At 43.6% G+C, this 17880-nt stretch overlaps 1 protein-coding gene across 1 annotated transcript in view; it reads left to right on the plus strand.

Moving 5' to 3' along the window:
- LOC134468302 (potassium voltage-gated channel subfamily S member 3-like) overlaps positions 1 to 17880 on the plus strand; it is a 57160-nt gene that overhangs the window by 3784 nt on the left and 35496 nt on the right. Inside the window, exons 4-8 of the mRNA XM_063222243.1 lie at positions 3146 to 3326; positions 5218 to 5430; positions 7729 to 7836; positions 9041 to 9295; positions 9630 to 9839. Coding sequence (XP_063078313.1) covers positions 3146 to 3326; positions 5218 to 5430; positions 7729 to 7836; positions 9041 to 9295; positions 9630 to 9839 — 967 coding nt within the window. The remainder of the gene's footprint in view (positions 1 to 3145; positions 3327 to 5217; positions 5431 to 7728; positions 7837 to 9040; positions 9296 to 9629; positions 9840 to 17880) is intronic.

Raw genomic sequence — 17880 nt, forward strand, 5'->3', positions numbered from 1 at the left:
GGCAGGGTTGAAAGAATAAGCTCAGTAAAGGAATTTTCTAAATGTTCAAGCATCAAAGGGTATGTTGTAGCTGTATATGATGGCAACTAGTGGCTACCATGTGTTGAGGAATGTATGCCGAGCACTGGAGAGGTGAAACTGAACTTCCTGCATGGACCATCTCCATCCTTCACATATTCCGATAGACATGCACTTAGCATTTTCAATAGTGGCACTGGCTGTCGGACTGGTTGCACCGCCCTGACGTGCGTTACTGCTGAATTACCAATTACTAAATGATTTATGGGCATTAAATGCCGTTACTCCACCTGACGTCTGAGCACAAAGAAACGTCTTTCCCTCGTGTGGGTGTATGTGTGTGCTGCAGGGTGGGGGTGGCTGACATCTTTCCCCTGTGTGTGTGTGCTGTAGGGTGGTATAATGTCTTTCCCCCGTGTGTGTGTGTGTGTGTATGTGTGTGTGTGTGTGCTGCAGAGTCTTTCTCGTGTGTGTGTGTGTGCTGCAGGGTGGTGTAGGGGTAATCCCACATTTATTGGACGTGAGGAATATTCTTCCTCACGCAAGGGCACCAAAATATGTAGGTTCTACTACATTTATGGGTACGGGGACTATTCTTCCTCACACACGGGCACCAAAATATGTAGGGTCACCTACAATTAATGGGTACAACGTTAAATGTAAGGGAAGTACAGTAATGTAATTATAATTACATTAATAAGTATACAATTCTTATACAGTTCCAAATATGTAATGTGTTATTACTATATGTGAGGAATAAGAGAATAAGAAATGATGCATGAAGAGTGTGTTAAACTCTTCACGCTGGGTATCAATAATGTGTAGGTGTGTTCTCATGGAATCGTCAATTGTCTAATTAATGATTGCATAAAACACGGTTCATGACCGTCTCATAAAATCATGACCATTAATGACTAATAATCTGAAGGTTTTGTGTGAATTCTTTTCTGGTTGACTTCGTAGAAATTGTTCAATTAAGACAAACACGGTTCACCACAATGTACATTTATTGTAAAAGCATCATCTGGTCATAACACTGATACAGCCAATGTGCCTTGCAGGGCATAAGAACTTAGGGAAAATATACAATATATACACGGGGTATGAGAGGATGCTCTATATGTTCGCTATGCGAGAGAGAGAAAAAGAGAGAGGATAGGAGCGCCGCGCACTTCTGTTACCGCGTGTGCGGAGCGGTGGGAGGAGAGAGAGAGTGAGAGATGTATGTTCTATGAAATATGGCTCAAATGATTCTGCGCAGCGCGTTGCGCAGGACCGAAATATGAGATACGAGGAGGGGCGTTAAGCTTTCGGCTGATGAAGCGGGAAACTATCTTCAAGATGAGAATTCAAGCTAATCAGAGAATACTGTCCTTTGTCTAAAGGCTTTACAGTATGTGTGGGGGGAGGGAAAAGGGAGCGCTTGGCGCGCTTTTCCGACAATAGCTTACGTCCTCGACTCGATAACTCTATGGGTTAAAACACGGGTACGTGTATCTCTGTGAGTGGATAATTTACATGTGGGTGCAAGTATGCCAATCCTGCAACTACAGTAAACTAAGAATAGCGTGTGGCTATTTGTGGTGATGAGAGGGGAGAAAGAGAGAAAGAAAAGAAAGAACAGATAGAACAAAATAACCCAAAATAAAATATATCACACTCTACAAGTGTGGATATTTAAACACAACTCCTCAAAGCTATGTAACAGTTCTAACTGCATACCTATGCCCAAATTCAGTGCTTACTGCGTTATCCTTGGTAGGAAGGGAAAGAAATCCTTTGATCTCTCGGGCAAGGTGGGTGTGTGCGTCTTGGTGCACACGAGTTCCTTTTGTTCTCCAAGCTGGGGTCCTGGCTGAGGGTCCAAGCGATACCACGCGGTTCCGGCGCGAGGCTGCAATATGTCCAAAAAAGTCTTGCTTCGTTGAACGAGGAAAGGAAAAGTGGTATTTCGTTGTGTAGTCCGATTGTCTTTGCGCCGTCTTGCGAAGGTCCAATGAGAAAGGGGTGCACGCAGGTCCGCTCCACGCGTAGTAACTATACCGGCTGTCCACTCTCTTGGGGGACAGACAATCAGGCTCAGCCGAATCTCCGTAGACTCTAGGCGAGGTCCTTGATGTCGGTACTAGTCAAAGATTAACAATTGTCCGTACAAAAGTTATCCTATAGCGCGTGAGTTCCTCGTGTGTCCTGACTCACTGCTCTCCAGCAGTGTTCGCACAAGTCAAATGCAATACAAACGAAAACCGGTTGAAGGAAGAAATATATCGACCGTAGTGTTAACCTGGCCAAGATAACTTACAGTTTCAATAATTTCTAAAATAGACGTCCCTCTAAGGAGACGTGTCCCGGCACGTCTCACATCTCGATGGAGGAAGTCGGGCGTCCGGCCTAGGGCGTCGGGCTTAGAGGGAATAGAGGAATAGGGGAATAGGGAAGTGATTCATACCTTGACCTGGGGTTTTATAGGTACAGGGGCGGGGCTGGGCCACGTATGTAATTCGAACCAGGTACAGTAGAAAACAAAATGGTGTCTGTATTTCACAAAATGGCGGGCATTCGTAAAATAAGTGGAAATGAATTAAACTTTAGGTGTAATAGTCCCTACAGGTAAAATAAGAGAAGACAAAACCCTGACAATTCTAGACCCTATCAGGTAAACGGAAAAAAGGAGGCCAGACTCCTCTGTCGTCGAACAGTTAAAATCTGAAGACTGCGTATGTTTTTCAAGGTTTTATGTTTATTTATGTTTTATTTTATTATTATTTTTACCTTATGTTTTATCTTAATGTTTTAAATGTTTTTTTGACTCTAATTCATTTCCCTGTTTTCCTTTCATTTACATTTGTTAACTTTGTGAAGCACATTGAGTTGCACCTGTGTATGAAATGCGCTATATAAATAAACTTGCCTTGCCTTGCCTTACAGTGGTATACTGTAATGTCTTTCCCCCGTGTGTGTGTGTGTGTGTATGTGTGTGTGTGTGTGTGCTGCAGAGTCTTTCTCGTGTGTGTGTGTGTGTGCTGCAGGGTGGTATACTGTAATGTCTTTCCCCTGTGTGTGTGTGTGTGTGTGTGTGTGTGTGTGTGTGTGTGTGTGTGTGTGTGTGTGTGTGTGTGTGTTGCAGGGTGGTGTGGCTGACGCTAGAGGACCCCGGCTACTCGTTGTCCTCCAAGGTCATCATGGTGGCGTCCTTGAGTGTGGTGTTGACCTCTATAGTGGCCATGTGCGTCCACAGCATGCCCGAGTTCCAGAAGGTGGACGCCAGCGACCGGCCCCTCGAGGACCCCGTGCTCGCCATCCTGGAGGTGCTTAGGGCCTTTCCCATTACTAATCTCCACCCCTACCCCTTTGCCTTCCTCTTGCCCCTCGTGCTTTCAAACAAAGCCGCAAGGTGTAGGGCTTGAAGCACAACCCCTATGGATTGGGATGCCCCTTCAACAATCACGAAATGACACTCACAGCTGTCACTAATTCCATGCATTAGGTTGACGTTAATAGCGTTTTTTTTCATGTGCGTTTCACGGGGAAAAGGGCCATCACACATTAGAACAATGTTAAACTTAGTACAATGGAATAATTATTACCACTTTAAAACCAACAATTGCGGCGAAAATACTTTATCTCGTGTGCTGTTGTGGATGCCGCTGTTTGCCGCCAATTTTTAAATGCAATCGCAATGCATTCAGGGACTTCTGTCGAAGCCCTCCGTCCGTGGAGTTTGGTGTCGGAAAATCTCCGCGCGGAGGGGATGAAAGCCCTTCGCCGAACCCCTACCAATCTGTCTAAACGAGAATCGAGATGCCACTACGCCTACACGTGGACGCGCAAAACGGAGGCAAAGGGGATCGGCGTAGGGCTAAGGGGTGTAATGGGATTCACCTTTAGTCTGTCAATGCATCTTATATTAGATTATATTTAGGACTGGGACATTAATGCATTAATTTTGACTAATTAATCACGCTATGCGATTAATTAATTGATGCGATTAAAAAAATGAATCGCAGTATAATATAGCTACATAGTTCTGGATTAGACCAGTGGAGGGCAGTATTACGTCTGATGGTGAACAGCCTGCTGAAATTGAGAAAAATTCTCCCTTCATTTAAAAATGAATGATATTTTTAGATTGAGCTTATTTATTGTAATTATTCGAAATCCATGTGAAAAAAAAATATTTTCATTGTTCTTAAGTCAGATATTTCAATGTGATTAAAATGCGATTCATTCGATTAATTAATTTCAAAGCCTAAAGATTAATTCGATACATTTTAATCGAGTCCCAGCCCTAATTATATTATGTATTATATTTAGTTCTGTAACTAGATTAAAAAAAGTAATCTAATTAATTACGGATTGCATCATCTGTTTCTCCGCCGAGATCGCCATGCTTATCTTATCTTATCTTATCTTATCTTATCTTATCCTCTTCTCTTCTCGTCTCTTCTCTCCCCTTCCCTTCTCTCCTCTCCTCTCCTCTCCTCTCCTCTCCTCTCCTCTCCTCTCCTCTCCTCTCCTCTCCTCTTCTCTTCTCTTTTCTTCTCTTCTCTTCTCTTCTCTCTTCTTATCTTCTCTTCTCTTCTCTTCTCTTCTCTCCCCTTCTCTTCTCTTCTCTTCTCTTCTCTTCTCTTCTCTCCTCTTCTCTCCTCTTCTCTTCTCTTCTCTTCTCTCCTCTCCTCTTCTCTTCTCTTCTCTTCTCTTCTCTTCTCTTCTCTTCTCTTCTCTCCTCTTCTCTTCTCTCCTCTTCTCTCCTCTTCTCTTCTCTTCTCTTCTCTTACATCCTCTTCTCTTCTCTCCCCTTCTCCTCTCTTCTCTTCTCTTCTCTTCTCTTCTCTTCTCTTCTCTTCTTCTCTTCTCTTCTCTTCTCTTCTCTTCTCTTCTCTTCTCTTCTCTCCCCTTCTCTTCTCTTCTCTTCTCTTCTCTTCTCTCCTCTCCTCTTCTCTTCTCTTCTCTTCTCTTCTCTTCTCTTCTCTCCTCTTCTCTTCTCTCCTCTTCTCTCCCCTTCTCTTCTCTTCTCTTCTCTTCTCTTCTCTTCTCTTCTCTCCTCTCTTCTTTTCTCCTCTTCTCTTCTCTTCTCTTCTCTTCTCTTCTCTTCTCTTCTCTCCTCTCCTCTTCTCTTCTCTTCTCTTCTCTTCTCTTCTCTCCTCTTCTCTTCTCTTCTCTTCTCTTCTCTTCTCTTCTCTCCTCTTCTCTTCTCAGGTGGTGTGCATCATTTGTTTCTCTGCTGAGTTCGCCGTGCGCCTGGCGGTGGCTCCCTCGCCCCGCAAGTTCCTGTCCAACCCCCTCAACATGATCGACTTCGCCTCCATCCTGCCCTTCTACGCCACGCTGGCCTTCGAGACGGCGGAGGAGGAGGGGGTGGGCGTGGTCGTCAGCGAGGAGGAGACAGAGAACTTGGAGAACGTCGGCAAGGTGCTGCAGGCTAGCTCTTGATGCTAATACGTGTTGTATTGTAATGTATAGCAGGCTAGCTCTTGATGCTAATACGTGTTGTACTGTATTGTATAGCAGGCTAGCTCTTGATGCTAATACGTGTTGTACTGTATAGCAGGCTAGCTCTTGATGCTAATGGTAGCTCTTGATGTTACAGTTTTTCTCGATTGCCTACACACAATTTTCGGAATCGGTCTTCGAATTCTCAAAACTCTACACACAAATCTCCAAACCTCACACACAACGGGCCAAACTCTTCACTACCTCTGAAAAATGCACGTCTTGTCTCAAAACAATGTACTCTCTTCTAAAAACCTCATTTTGTCGTCAAATGACACACACAGACAGTCACTACAATACACATTTGCAGACCCATTACAGTATTTCTCAATTGGTTTTGTACATTTCTCACAACAGAATAATTATTCTCAAAAGTCTTTGTTCAATTGTGACTTCCTGGTGTTACCTGTGCACATGGTCAAATCAGTTTCTCATTGTTTTCGGCTTATAGCAAATGCTCTCGTCCACCATGCCATGGCTGTGTACAATTCTCAGTGATTTCGTACATTATCAATTGCTTTTGTCATATCACTCAAAAAGCTTTGTCACTGAATGCATGAAACTATCTCATTCTTATCTGATCAATGTAATATAAAACTGAATTTACAACATTTCCCATCCAATCTAAACAACATTTCACTTCAGAAAAGATCCTCAAGAGTGTATTATTCAATTGATAACATGAGACATTGATTCGACTAGCTTGTCCATACGCTATGACACAATGACTAACCATTCTGCTGGCGCTGATACGTTCACTGACACAAAAACTTGGGTTTTGAATGACAAATAAGGGTTTTGAGCAAGAGACTCGGTTTTGCAGGTTATCCACCGTGTTTTGCCATTTGTTAAAGCTGTTTTGAGAATGAATATTATGTTTTGCAAATTGCGAGAGAGATTCGAAAAATGTACAAAACCAATTGAGAAATACTGTAAAACACTGTTGGGCACAGGGTAAAACTAATTTCTCCCAGTAACTTGGGCTTTTTTTTGTTCTGGATTGCATGGATACTGTGACATAAGTTGGAAAAACTTCATTCCCACAACACACAAACAGAAACAGAAAGATTTTTATGTCTTTTCACAAAAACAACACAAAGATAAACCCCACTGCCTATTTGGCAGTACAAAAAAAACATTACATTACTTTATAGCCTATTGCTATGAAAAAAAACCTCTATACTCAACTTGAAACACAGTAGAAACTTATTTTCTTCAGTGTTCTACTTACTAAATAGGGTATTTTTCTGTACTAAAATACTGAAATATTGTTTTTAGACTCGGAGTACACAGACGTGTATATATTTTACATATTTTTAAAAATATTTAAAAATTGCACTAATGTATTGTAAAATATTGGGTAACCACATGAAAGTTATGTCTTGTATAACATATTTTTGAGTTCAAAAACTTAACAAATGGGTTTTCTCCTTGCATCCACTCATTTTTCATCAATATGACATGCAATGTGTGTCCTTATGGGGTGATGATTTCAGATTGTAAACCGGTATGAAGAGAGTTTGCCCATGTGATGAGGAAGTGAACATAGTATTGCAGTTGATTGTAGTGTTGTGAATGACAGTGTGTTCCATGAGAAACCCAGTGTTTTTCTTTATGAAAATTGAGTGTAATCCAGAGAATTGCGTGTAATGATGTGAAAAGAGTGTGTTTTAAAACTGGAATTTGAGTGTTAAGTAGGAATTGTGTTTAGTGTTCAGCGACATTGGTTAGGGGAGTTGGGAAATGGGTGAGATGTTCCGAGAATTGTGTGTGAAGTACCAGAACTTGTGTGGAGGCAATCGAGAACAACTGCTAATACGTGTTGTATTGTGTTGTATTGTATAGCAGGCTAGCTCTTGATGCTAATACGTGTTGTATTGTGTTGTATTGTATAGCAGGCTAGCTCTTGATGCTAATACGTGTTGTATTGTATTGCTAGGTGGTGCAGGCTAGGCTAGCTCTTGATGCTAATACGTGTTGTATTGCATTGTATAGCAGGCTAGGCTAGCTCTTGATGCTAATACATGTTGTATTGTATAGCAGGCTACATAGCTCTTACTGTAATGGTTAATGGTAGCTCTTGATGCTAATACGTGTTGTGTTGTATTGCAAGGTGGAGCAGGCTAGGCTAGCTCTTGATGCTAATACATGTTGTATTGTATTGGATTGCAGGCTACATAGCTCTTGATGCTAATACGTGTTGTATTGTGTTGCTAGGTGGTGCAGGTGCTGCGGCTCATGCGTGTGTTCCGTATCCTCAAGCTGGCGCGCCACTCCATTGGTCTGCGGGCGCTGGGCGCCACCATGCGGCACAGCTACCACGAGGTTAGGGTGTGTGTGTGTGTGTGTGTGTGTGTGTGTGTGTACTCTACTCTGTTCTACTCTACTCTACACTACTATACTCTACTCTTCTGTGCCCTACTGTAATGTACAGTACTCTTCTCTACTCTACAAAATTTCCCCCTGGGAATTAATACATTTACTCCACTATGCTCTCTCTCTGGCTAGGTGCTCCTGCCTAGTTACTCTACTACACTCTACTTTGTCTCTCTCTCTTTCTAGGTGGGCCTGCTCATCATCTCCCTCTCTGTTAGTATACTCTACTCTACTCTCTCTGGGTGGGCCAGCTTAGTTACTCTACTCTCTCTCTCTCTCTAGTTCCTCTCCTCTTCCTCTTTCCTCTTCCTCTCTCCTCTCCCTCTCTCCTCTTCCTCTCTCCTCTTCCTCTTCCTCTCCTCTTTCTCTCTAGTTACTCTCCTCTTCCTCTCTCCTCTTCCTCTACTCTCTCTCTCTAGTAACTGTCCTCTTCCTCTTCTCTCTCTCTCTCTCTCTCTCTCTCTCTCTTTCGTCACTCTCCTCTTCCTCTCCTCTCTCTCTCTAGTTACTCTACTCTTCCTCTACTCTCTCTCTCTATTCCTCTTCCTCTTCCTCTACTCTCTCTTCTCGCTAGGTGGGCCAGCTTAGTTACTCTCCTCTTCCTCTCCACTCTCTCTCTCTCTCGTTAGGTGGGCCAACTTAGTTACTCTCCTCTTCCTCTCCTCTCTCTCTAGTTGTTCTCCTCTTCCTCTCCTCTCTCTCTTTAGGTGTGCCTGCTTAGTTACTCTCCTCTTCCTCTCCTCTCTCTCTCTTCCTCTCCTCTCTCCCTCTTCCTCTTCCTCCTCCTCTTTCTCTACTCTCTCTCTCTAGTTACTCTCCTCTTCCTCTCCTCTCTCTCTAGTTGTTCTCCTCTTCCTCTCCTCTCTCTCTCTAGTTCCTCTCCTCTCTCTCTCTAGTTACTCTCCTCTTCCTCTTCCTCTCCTCTCTCGCTAGGTGGGCCTTGTTAATTACTCTCCTCTTCCTCTCCTCTGTCTCTCTCGCTAGGTGGGCTTGCTGATCCTCTTCCTCTCTCGCTAGGTGGGCCTTGTTAATTACTCTCCTCTTCCTCTTCCTCTCCTCTCTCGCTAGGTGGGCCTGCTGATCCTCTTCCTCTCTCTCTCTCACTAGGTGGGCCTGCTGGTGCTTAGTTCCTCTCCTCTCTCTCTCTCGCTAGGTGGGCCTGCTGATCCTCTTCCTCTCGGTGGGCATCTCCATCTTCTCTGTGCTTATCTACTCGGCCGAGAAGGAGGACGCCGACTCGGACCTGGGCACCATCCCCGTGGGCTGGTGGTGGGCCACCATCACCATGACGACGGTGGGCTACGGCGACACGTGTCCCGTCACCGTGCTGGGCAAGCTGGTGGCCACGCTCTGCATCATCTGTGGCCTCCTGGTGGTGGCGCTACCCATCAGCATCATCTTCAACAAGGTGAGCTCACTGGGTAGCTGGCCTGGGTTGGGTTGACCCATATTTTGAGTTCATATCCATCATATGATTCAGAGCTGGTTGGATCAAGTTTGTGGCCGTATATATTTTATAATATATTTTCCAAATCTGGGATTGTCAGCTGTGAAGCTAAACAATGAAAAGAAATGTTTAATTTTTTAAAACATATATTTTTAACATTTTTGCCATTGTTTTTTTTTCATTGCCTGCTACCTTCCTAGTAGTCTCCACAGAGAAGTGGCGTTGTTTTATTGCTGAAAGCACTTTGCCATCTTCCTAATGGGCTAATAACCCCTCTCATCTCATCTTCAACAAGTTCTCAAAGTACTACCAGCGGAACAAGGCCATGGAGGAGGCCAACCAGGGCATGAACACGGCGACACACGAGAGGCCTCCCGACAGCCCCTACGCGCACCTCCGCGAGCTCTACGCCCAGAGCCTGTACCCCTTCCTGGGCGCCGGCATCTCCTTCAAGAGCAGCGAGAGCAGCGGAGACGACCACACCGACGCCTCCAGCCTGCAGGAGGTCGAGGAGGAGGAGGAGGCGGAGGAGGCGGAGGAGGAGCAGCAGGAGGAGGAGGAGGGGGGCGAGGCAGCGGATCAGGAGGAGGACGCTCTGGAGAAGAGGAAACTTAAATGAACAACACACAGACACGAGGTTCTGGGGATTAACCGGAGTTTAGACCAAGAGGAGCCTCAGGGCACGAATAGACCAAGCGCAACGTGAGCGATTCCAGAGACGGAAGTTATTGACTCTGTATTGAGTCGCGCGACAAAAAGTGATTCGGGCGTCTAGAGCACTATAGTTGACAGTCTGTAGTTGGACTTCAGTGAATATTATGCAAATTAGCTAAGATGCGGTTCTGCGACAGCCGCCACAGCCAATGGGAATGTAGGAATGTTTGCATTCTGCTTTTAACGAACATACCCTGTGGCTTCTATCACTCGTATCGCTCTTGTTGCACACTCCAGGGATTCTCTGTCGATGGATCTTTTCACGGTCAGTGTTCGGCTGCAAACATTCTGAACCTTGATCAGATTTTTTTTCAAGAAGAGGATGCTGAAATGATAAACACGGACACAAGGTTACCGTACTCAGACATAAGGCCAACCTTACCTACAGATGTAGCTGCTGTTTAAGTTTTGCCAAGGATTCCAAAGGCAGGGACACAGACGAGAGGTGTTGGGGGACAGGATGAGGGAACACCAAGACCAGCCTCAGAAAGACTTAAGGCAGCTACAAACATTGAGAGAATGCTTTTGAGGTACAAGATGAGCCTTTCAGAACTTCTTCTTCTTCTGAGCCTTGGCTGCATTTGTGTTCAGGAAGCTATAAAACCCTGTCGTGTTTTTCTGGGAAACACCGGTGACTTTACTGAGTAGCTGAGCCTCCTCCCTATCTTGAGTGCTCAACTCGATCAGCTGATGAATAGCTGTTTGAAGGGGAGAGAATGGACACGGATGATTTGAGTCTTCCAGAACTTGAGGCGTTGAGGTACAGTAGTATGAATGAAAACAAGACGCTGAAACAAAAAGAGGAGTCAACCCTGTATTCAGTTCCCCTGGTTCTCATTGTCGGTGAGAACCAGGCCAGTATTCAGTAGGATAAGAAATACCTGCATGTAGGGCTGCACAATTAATACAAAATAATCGAAAATCGTGATAAATTAGTGTAATCGGAGTCGAAATTTGAATCGTGTTTCAATCGTGGCAATAGTGACCTACCTTTGAGAGCGTCCTTGAAGCCAGAACATACTGACAGGCTAGTGTTTCTGGCCAGAAATCTGTCCACCTAAGTTTCATGCTATTGCCTTTACATTATTATTACAATTAATGTTATTTTGCTCATCACGTATATAATTCATTCTTGGTTATGTTTCATCTTGTTATAATTTTCAAAAAAATCTGCAAAAAAATCAATATTCGTGATTAATAATCGTGATTACGATTTTGACCAAAATAATCGTGATTATGATTTTTTCCATAATCGTGCAGCCCTACCTGCATGTCTTCCGTTTGGGAAAGCAGAGAATGCGCACACATCAGTGGCACACATGCTGGACAACACAGAATAACTGAAGTATATGATAAATGTCCACAGCACTGTTAATGCTCCCAGTTGTTTAATGGCACAACGTTTCTGACCTTAGCCCGTCAAGTGCTTCAAGTTGTACTTGAAGAGGGACTAAGGTCCGAAACGTTGTGTCATCAAACAACTGGGAGCATTAATGGTGTTGAAGACATGTATCATTTACTTCCTGTTTTCTGTCTGGGCCAGGTGAGCTCACTGGGTAGCTGGGCTGGGTTGGGTTGACCCATATTTTGAGTTCATATCCATCATATGTTTCAGAGCTGGTTGGATCAAGTTTGTGGCCGTATATATTTTTTAATATATTTTCCGAATATGGGATTGACACCTGTGAAACTAAACAATGAAAAGAAATGTTTAATTTTTAAAAACATATATTTTTTAAAATTTTGCCATTGTTTTTTTTTTTGCCTACTACCTTTCTAGTAGTTTCCACGGAGAAGTGGCGTCGTTTTATTGCCGAAAGCACTTTGCCATCCTCCTAACGGGCTAATAACCCCTCTCATCTCATCTCATCTCATCTCATCGGCCAGCCGCTACTCTGTCAACAATTACATCATCGTCTGCCTGCATCACAGAACAACCCAAGAGCTCTGCCCACACTATTAGGCTCCGGCTCTGGAGTAGGAAATGAGACAGGTTTTTTTCTCTACAACGTTTCTTTTTTTTTGTCTTGCCATCTCTCTTTCTTCTTCTCCTGCCGCACCCTAATTGGAGTATTGTATGCACAATGCTAATGGCGGAGGGCCCAGGACAAAGAAAGGGCCCCCCCCCTTCATACACATGGAATGTAACTGGGATTCGATTCTGGGCCCCCCATCTCCCTGGGCCCGGGAAAATGTACCCCTTTGCCCCGCACCCTAATTGGAGTATTGTTTGCACAATGATAATGGCGGAGGGCCCAGGACAAAGTGATCTGAAAGTCGTCCCCCCTTCATACACATGGAATGTAACTGGGATTCGATTCTGGGCCCCCCATCTCCCTGGGCCCGGGACAACGTACCCCTTTGCCCCCCCCCACCCCCCCCCCCCCCCCCCCCATTCGGCTGGCTTAATTGGAGTATATGCAGAGTGGTCCCGGCAGAGAGCCCAAGAGGACGTAATTGGAAACTCGGGGGAGCGAGCAAGCGCTCATTTCACCCTTCCCTCTACCAGCTGGCGGCAAACCAAACGAAGCGTGCATCAATCTGTGTCCTTCTCTGAGAGGAAGCAGTTGTCCTGCCATTACAGTACTGAGCTCATCTCAGAGGAAGAGTGCATTCCAATATGCGGACTCTTCATTCACCATCCTGTTTTCTCCCTTCCTCCACCAACTGGTAGCAAACCAAACGAGGCGTGCATCTGTGTCCTGCTGCCATTACCGTACTGAGCTAATCTCTCTGAGAGAGGAAAGTGTTTGTCAATGTTTGAACCACAACAGTCCATGGGGCCTATACGCTACTAAGAAGCTGGTTCAGGAGTAAACCAGTTGTGAAGAGGTAAATCATCTAATAGAAGAGCCTGGAGTCCTCATTTTCATCATGTCCTCATACTCTTCTATTAGATGAGTTACCTCCTAACTTAACCTGGTTTACTCCTGAACCAGGCTCTTCTATTAGATGAGTTACCTCCTAACTTAACCTGCTTTACTCCTGAACCACCTTATTACAGTTTTTCTCAATTGGTTTTGTACATTTCTCGAATCTTACTCGCATGTTGCAAAACATCACGTTCATTTCCAAAAAAGATTTAACAAGTGGCAAAACACCATGGATGACCTGCAAAACCCAATCTCTTGCTCAAAACCCTTGGCCAAGCTCTCAAAACCAGGTTTTTGTGTCTGTGAACGTGTCAGCCATCAAAAGGTTTACTTGTTATGTCACTGTGTAAATGTTTCATGGATTCCCACAACAAAGCATTTTGCAGAACATGACGAAATCAATTGATAATGTACGAAAATACTGAGAATTGTACAAAACCATTGCATGGGGGACGAAAGCATTTGCTAAATGCTGAAAACTATGAAAAACATATTTTACCATGTGCACAGGTAACGGCAGGAAGTCACAATTGAACAAGAAGTTTTGAGAATGATTATTCTGTTGTGAGAAATGTACAAAACCAATTGAGAAATACTGTAGTACAATATTGGCCCCTGTCAGAGGTGCATTCCAATATGCACACTCCCCTTCTCCACTTGTGCTTGTGGCCTCGCTCCGCCTCTTGGCCACGCCTCCATGGAGAAAACAAGAAATTTCCCCAGCTGTCAGCCTAGCCTAGCTTTTGGGGGACTGTTTTTCATTCACCATCCCAATTGCAAATGAAAAAATTGCATTAGAGTTGTGCTTTTGCAAGATATTAAATTCATTTTCTGTCGTCAGTGACCTCATCATGAGGTCACAAGCAGGCAAGTGAGCAAGGGAGGACAGAAGTCTGCATATTGGAATGCACTCAGGGAGTGTTTGCCATGCTGAGTTGACTGGCACCCATTTCTCCCTCGGGCAACGAGGCGTTGCACCAAGCTGTGTCCTGTTCTGAGAGGAAGCGTTTGTCCTGCCATTACGGAGCTAATGGCCTCGTTTTTGATGGAGCAGAGCAGTCCTGCTTTTGCTAGGCAGAGCACAAGCACACTTTGCCAGTTTGATGCATTCTGGTGGTTAGATTTTTCTGCATTGAAATGGCAAAGTGTGCATGCTTGCTGCTTAGCAAAAGCAGAGCTGCTCCAACAAAAACGACGAGGAAGTGAAGAGTCTTGTTGCAGAACAACGTGCTGTATCCACCATTTTATGACTTTTGCATTTTATTATCGGAAATGACTGTCCAGACGTCCTATCACAAGTTTCAAGTTTCAAGTTTCAAGTCAAGTTTATTGTCAATTTCTTTACATGCACTGGTCATACAAAGAATTTGAAATTGCGTTTCTTGCTCTCCCATGCAGACATAGACTAATCTAGGTAAGGACATAGACAGTATAGACATAGACAGTACTCATACATGGACATAGACAGTATGGACGTAGACATTGCTCATACAGACATTTAAAGTGCAAGACCTCTCTCAATCACCTATGTGGGAATTCATTCACCCATTCATTCTTTTTAAGCCTGTATAAAATAAATTTTGCAATGGAATGCCCAATACAAAAAATGTCAATTTCCCACAATGTTCACCGTTTTGCTGCGAAACTCTTCAAGTGCTTGTCATGAGTCAAAATCATGAGTCAGTCACCATACGGGGGCAACGTCGAGTGCTGGGGTACGAAATGGTCAGAAATACATACTACATTGTACACAATGTGTGCGTTCCAATATGCGACCTTGCTTCCTCCCCTTGTGCTTGTGTCCTCGTAACAGGAAGTAATATGTCATGATTATATTTCAATATCTTGAAAAAGCTCAATTGTAAAGTCTTTTTTTGATTTGCAAGTGCGATGGTGAATGAAAAACAGTCCCTCAAAAGTTGTTGTGGCTAGGCTGACAGCTGGGAAACTTTATTATTTTCTTCACGGAGCAGGGGCCAGGAGGCGGGGCGAGGCCACAAGCACAAGTGGGGGAAGCAAGGTCACATATTGGAACACACTCAATGCATTTCCCAGAATTGGACAGCATGGTGTCTTGATTGTAAAGGAAGAGAACATATACTAAGTAGCTATCTCTCCATAAGCTGGGAATTAATTGATTATCTTGATTAGGTTCATTTGGAAAAGTGCATGAAAAGAAATCGCAATGGCCTGCCCCCACTCCCACCCCCACTCATATCCCCGCCCCCACCCCCACCCCCGCCCCCACTCATATCCCCGGCCCCACCCCACCCCCACTGCTGATCCATTTAACTGCCTGATGTGGCCTCCTCACTTAACTGGATGATTTAACCCTTTATGTCGTTAACACTTCTGTGAGGGCGACTTTGACACACACACACACACATTCTCTCTCTCTCTCTCTCTCTCTCTCTCACACACATGCACGTGCACACACACACACACACACTCTCTCTCTCTCTCTCTCTCTCTCTCTCTCACACACACACACACGCACACACACACACATACAGTACATTATACATACACACTCCTACACCTACTTGTACACATACAGTATATCACGAAAGTGAATACACCCCTCACAGTTTTGCAGATTTTTGAGTATATCTTTTCATAGGAAAGCATTACAGAAATGTAACTTTGACACAATGATTAGTGACCTTTTGACAACATATTTAACCGCTTAAATTTCTTGTTCACTCAGAAAAAAAAAAATACAGCCATTAATGTTTGAACATGTACTCACAAAAGTGAGTACACCCCAGATTAAAATCCGGTAGAGAAGGGGCTGTGTTGGCTCGAATCGTCTCGAAATGAAACGAAATGAAAAGGGATGACAAGGGAGGTCATCAGTGTGCGTTTCAACCTTTCTTTGCATTGAACTTTTACATTTTGAGTCTGCATCTGGCTTAAATAGATTGCTGTGAGATTTGAATGCAATCCTATGGAGAATATCATGATCTGCTTCAGTAGTCACAGTGCATGTTGACATGCATGTTTATTTTAGGTGTATTTCAGATTGCCAATGTTGACAGCATTCATGCATCCCCAAACCATGTCAGTCCCACTACCATGCTTGGCTATTGAGAGGATACACCTTTTTTGTAAAACTCACTTGTTTACCACCACACATGCTTGACACCATCTAAAGCAAATTTGTTTATCTTGGTCTGAAGAGAGATGAACAGAACAAGGATATGGATCACTGGAACCATGTCGTGTGATCTGAAGAGACCAAGATAAACAAATATACTTTAGATGGTGTCAAGCATGTGTGGTGGTAAACAAGTGAGTTAAAAAAAGTGTATCCTATCAAAAGCCAAGCATGGTAGTGGGACTGACATGGTTTGGGGATGCATGAATGCTGTCAACATTGGTAATCTGAAATACACCTAAAAGAAACATGCATGTCAACATGCACTGTGACTACTGAAGCAGATCCTGATATTCTCCATAGGATTGCATTCAAATCTCACACCAATCTATTTAAGCCCGATGCAGACTCAAAATGTAAAAGTTCAATGCAAAGAAAGGTTGAAACGCACACTGATGACCTCCCTTGTCATCCCTTTTCATTTCGTTTCATTTCGAGACGATTCGAGCCAACACAGCCCCTTCTCTACCGGATTTTAATCTGGGGTGTACTCACTTTTGTGAGTACATGTTCAAACATTAATGGCTGTATTTTGTTTTTTTCTGAGTGAACAAGAAATGTAAGCGCTTAAATATGTTGTTAAAAGGTCACTAATCATTGTGTCAAAGTTACATTTCTGTAATGCTTTCCTATGAAAAGATATACTCAAAAATCTGCAAAACTGTGAGGGGTGTATTCACTTTCGTGATATACTGTACATACACACATGCAGATACACATGTCTACACACTAGGATAGCTCATGAATGTTGGCATGGCATGCTTGTGACAAATGAATGAACTGAAGAATAAAAAATGGAAAATGAATAAACAAAAGAGATGTGCTTGAGTTGACAGCCGGTGTCTGCATTGTCATTGTTCATAATAATATGACAAGAATAATCAGAATGGCAATAATGCTTAATCCTTAAAGATCACATGCAACCAACTTTCGACATCTGCACGCTTATTTCAGTGCAAAACATTACGAGACTTTCCACCTCTGCTTGTTACGGTGTTATTTATTATTTCCTGAACGCTGTGCTACATGTACTGGTTTGTTGCAGTGTTGTGTTATAATTTCCTGAACTCTGTGCTCCGCACTGCTGCCTGTAGCCTTGGTGATGCGGTGATCTGTCTGCCTCATGCCACTCTCTGACTGATGGCTACTGAGAGTTTGACCGATGAGGCCTTGGCAAGAAGAGGTGAAGAAAAAAACCCAATGCAGTGGCAACTTAAAAACCCAATGCAGTGGCAACTTTAAAAACCCAATGCAGTGGCAACTTAAAAACCCAATGCAGTGGCAACTTTAAAAACCCAATGCAGTGGCAACTTTAAAAACCCAATGCAGTGGCAACTTTATTGTTGTTGCCTTTCTTATTTTGCTACACAAGGGCTGGGGCCTGTATTAAGATGCTGGTTCAGGAGTAAACCTGGTGAAGTGAAGAGGTAAATCATCTATAAGAACAGCCTGGTTAAGTTAGGAGGTAAATCATGTATAAGAACAGCCTGGTTAAGTTAGGAGGTAAATCATGTATAAGAACAGCCTGGTTAAGTTAGGAGGTAAATCATGTATAAGAACAGCCTGGTTAAGTTAGGAGGTAAATCATCTATAAGAACAGCCTGGTTAAGTTAGGAGGTAAATCATCTAGTAGAAGAGCCTGGTTAAGTTAGGAGGTAAATCATCTAGTAGAAGAGCCTGGTTAAGTTAGGAGGTAAATCATCTATAAGAACAGCCTGGTTAAGTTAGGAGGTAAATCATCTATAAGAACAGCCTGGTTAAGTTAGGAGGTAAATCATCTATAAGAACAGCCTGGTTAAGTT

This window comes from Engraulis encrasicolus, chromosome 18, assembly GCF_034702125.1.
Source record: "Engraulis encrasicolus isolate BLACKSEA-1 chromosome 18, IST_EnEncr_1.0, whole genome shotgun sequence".
NCBI classification, from domain to species: domain Eukaryota; kingdom Metazoa; phylum Chordata; class Actinopteri; order Clupeiformes; family Engraulidae; genus Engraulis; species Engraulis encrasicolus.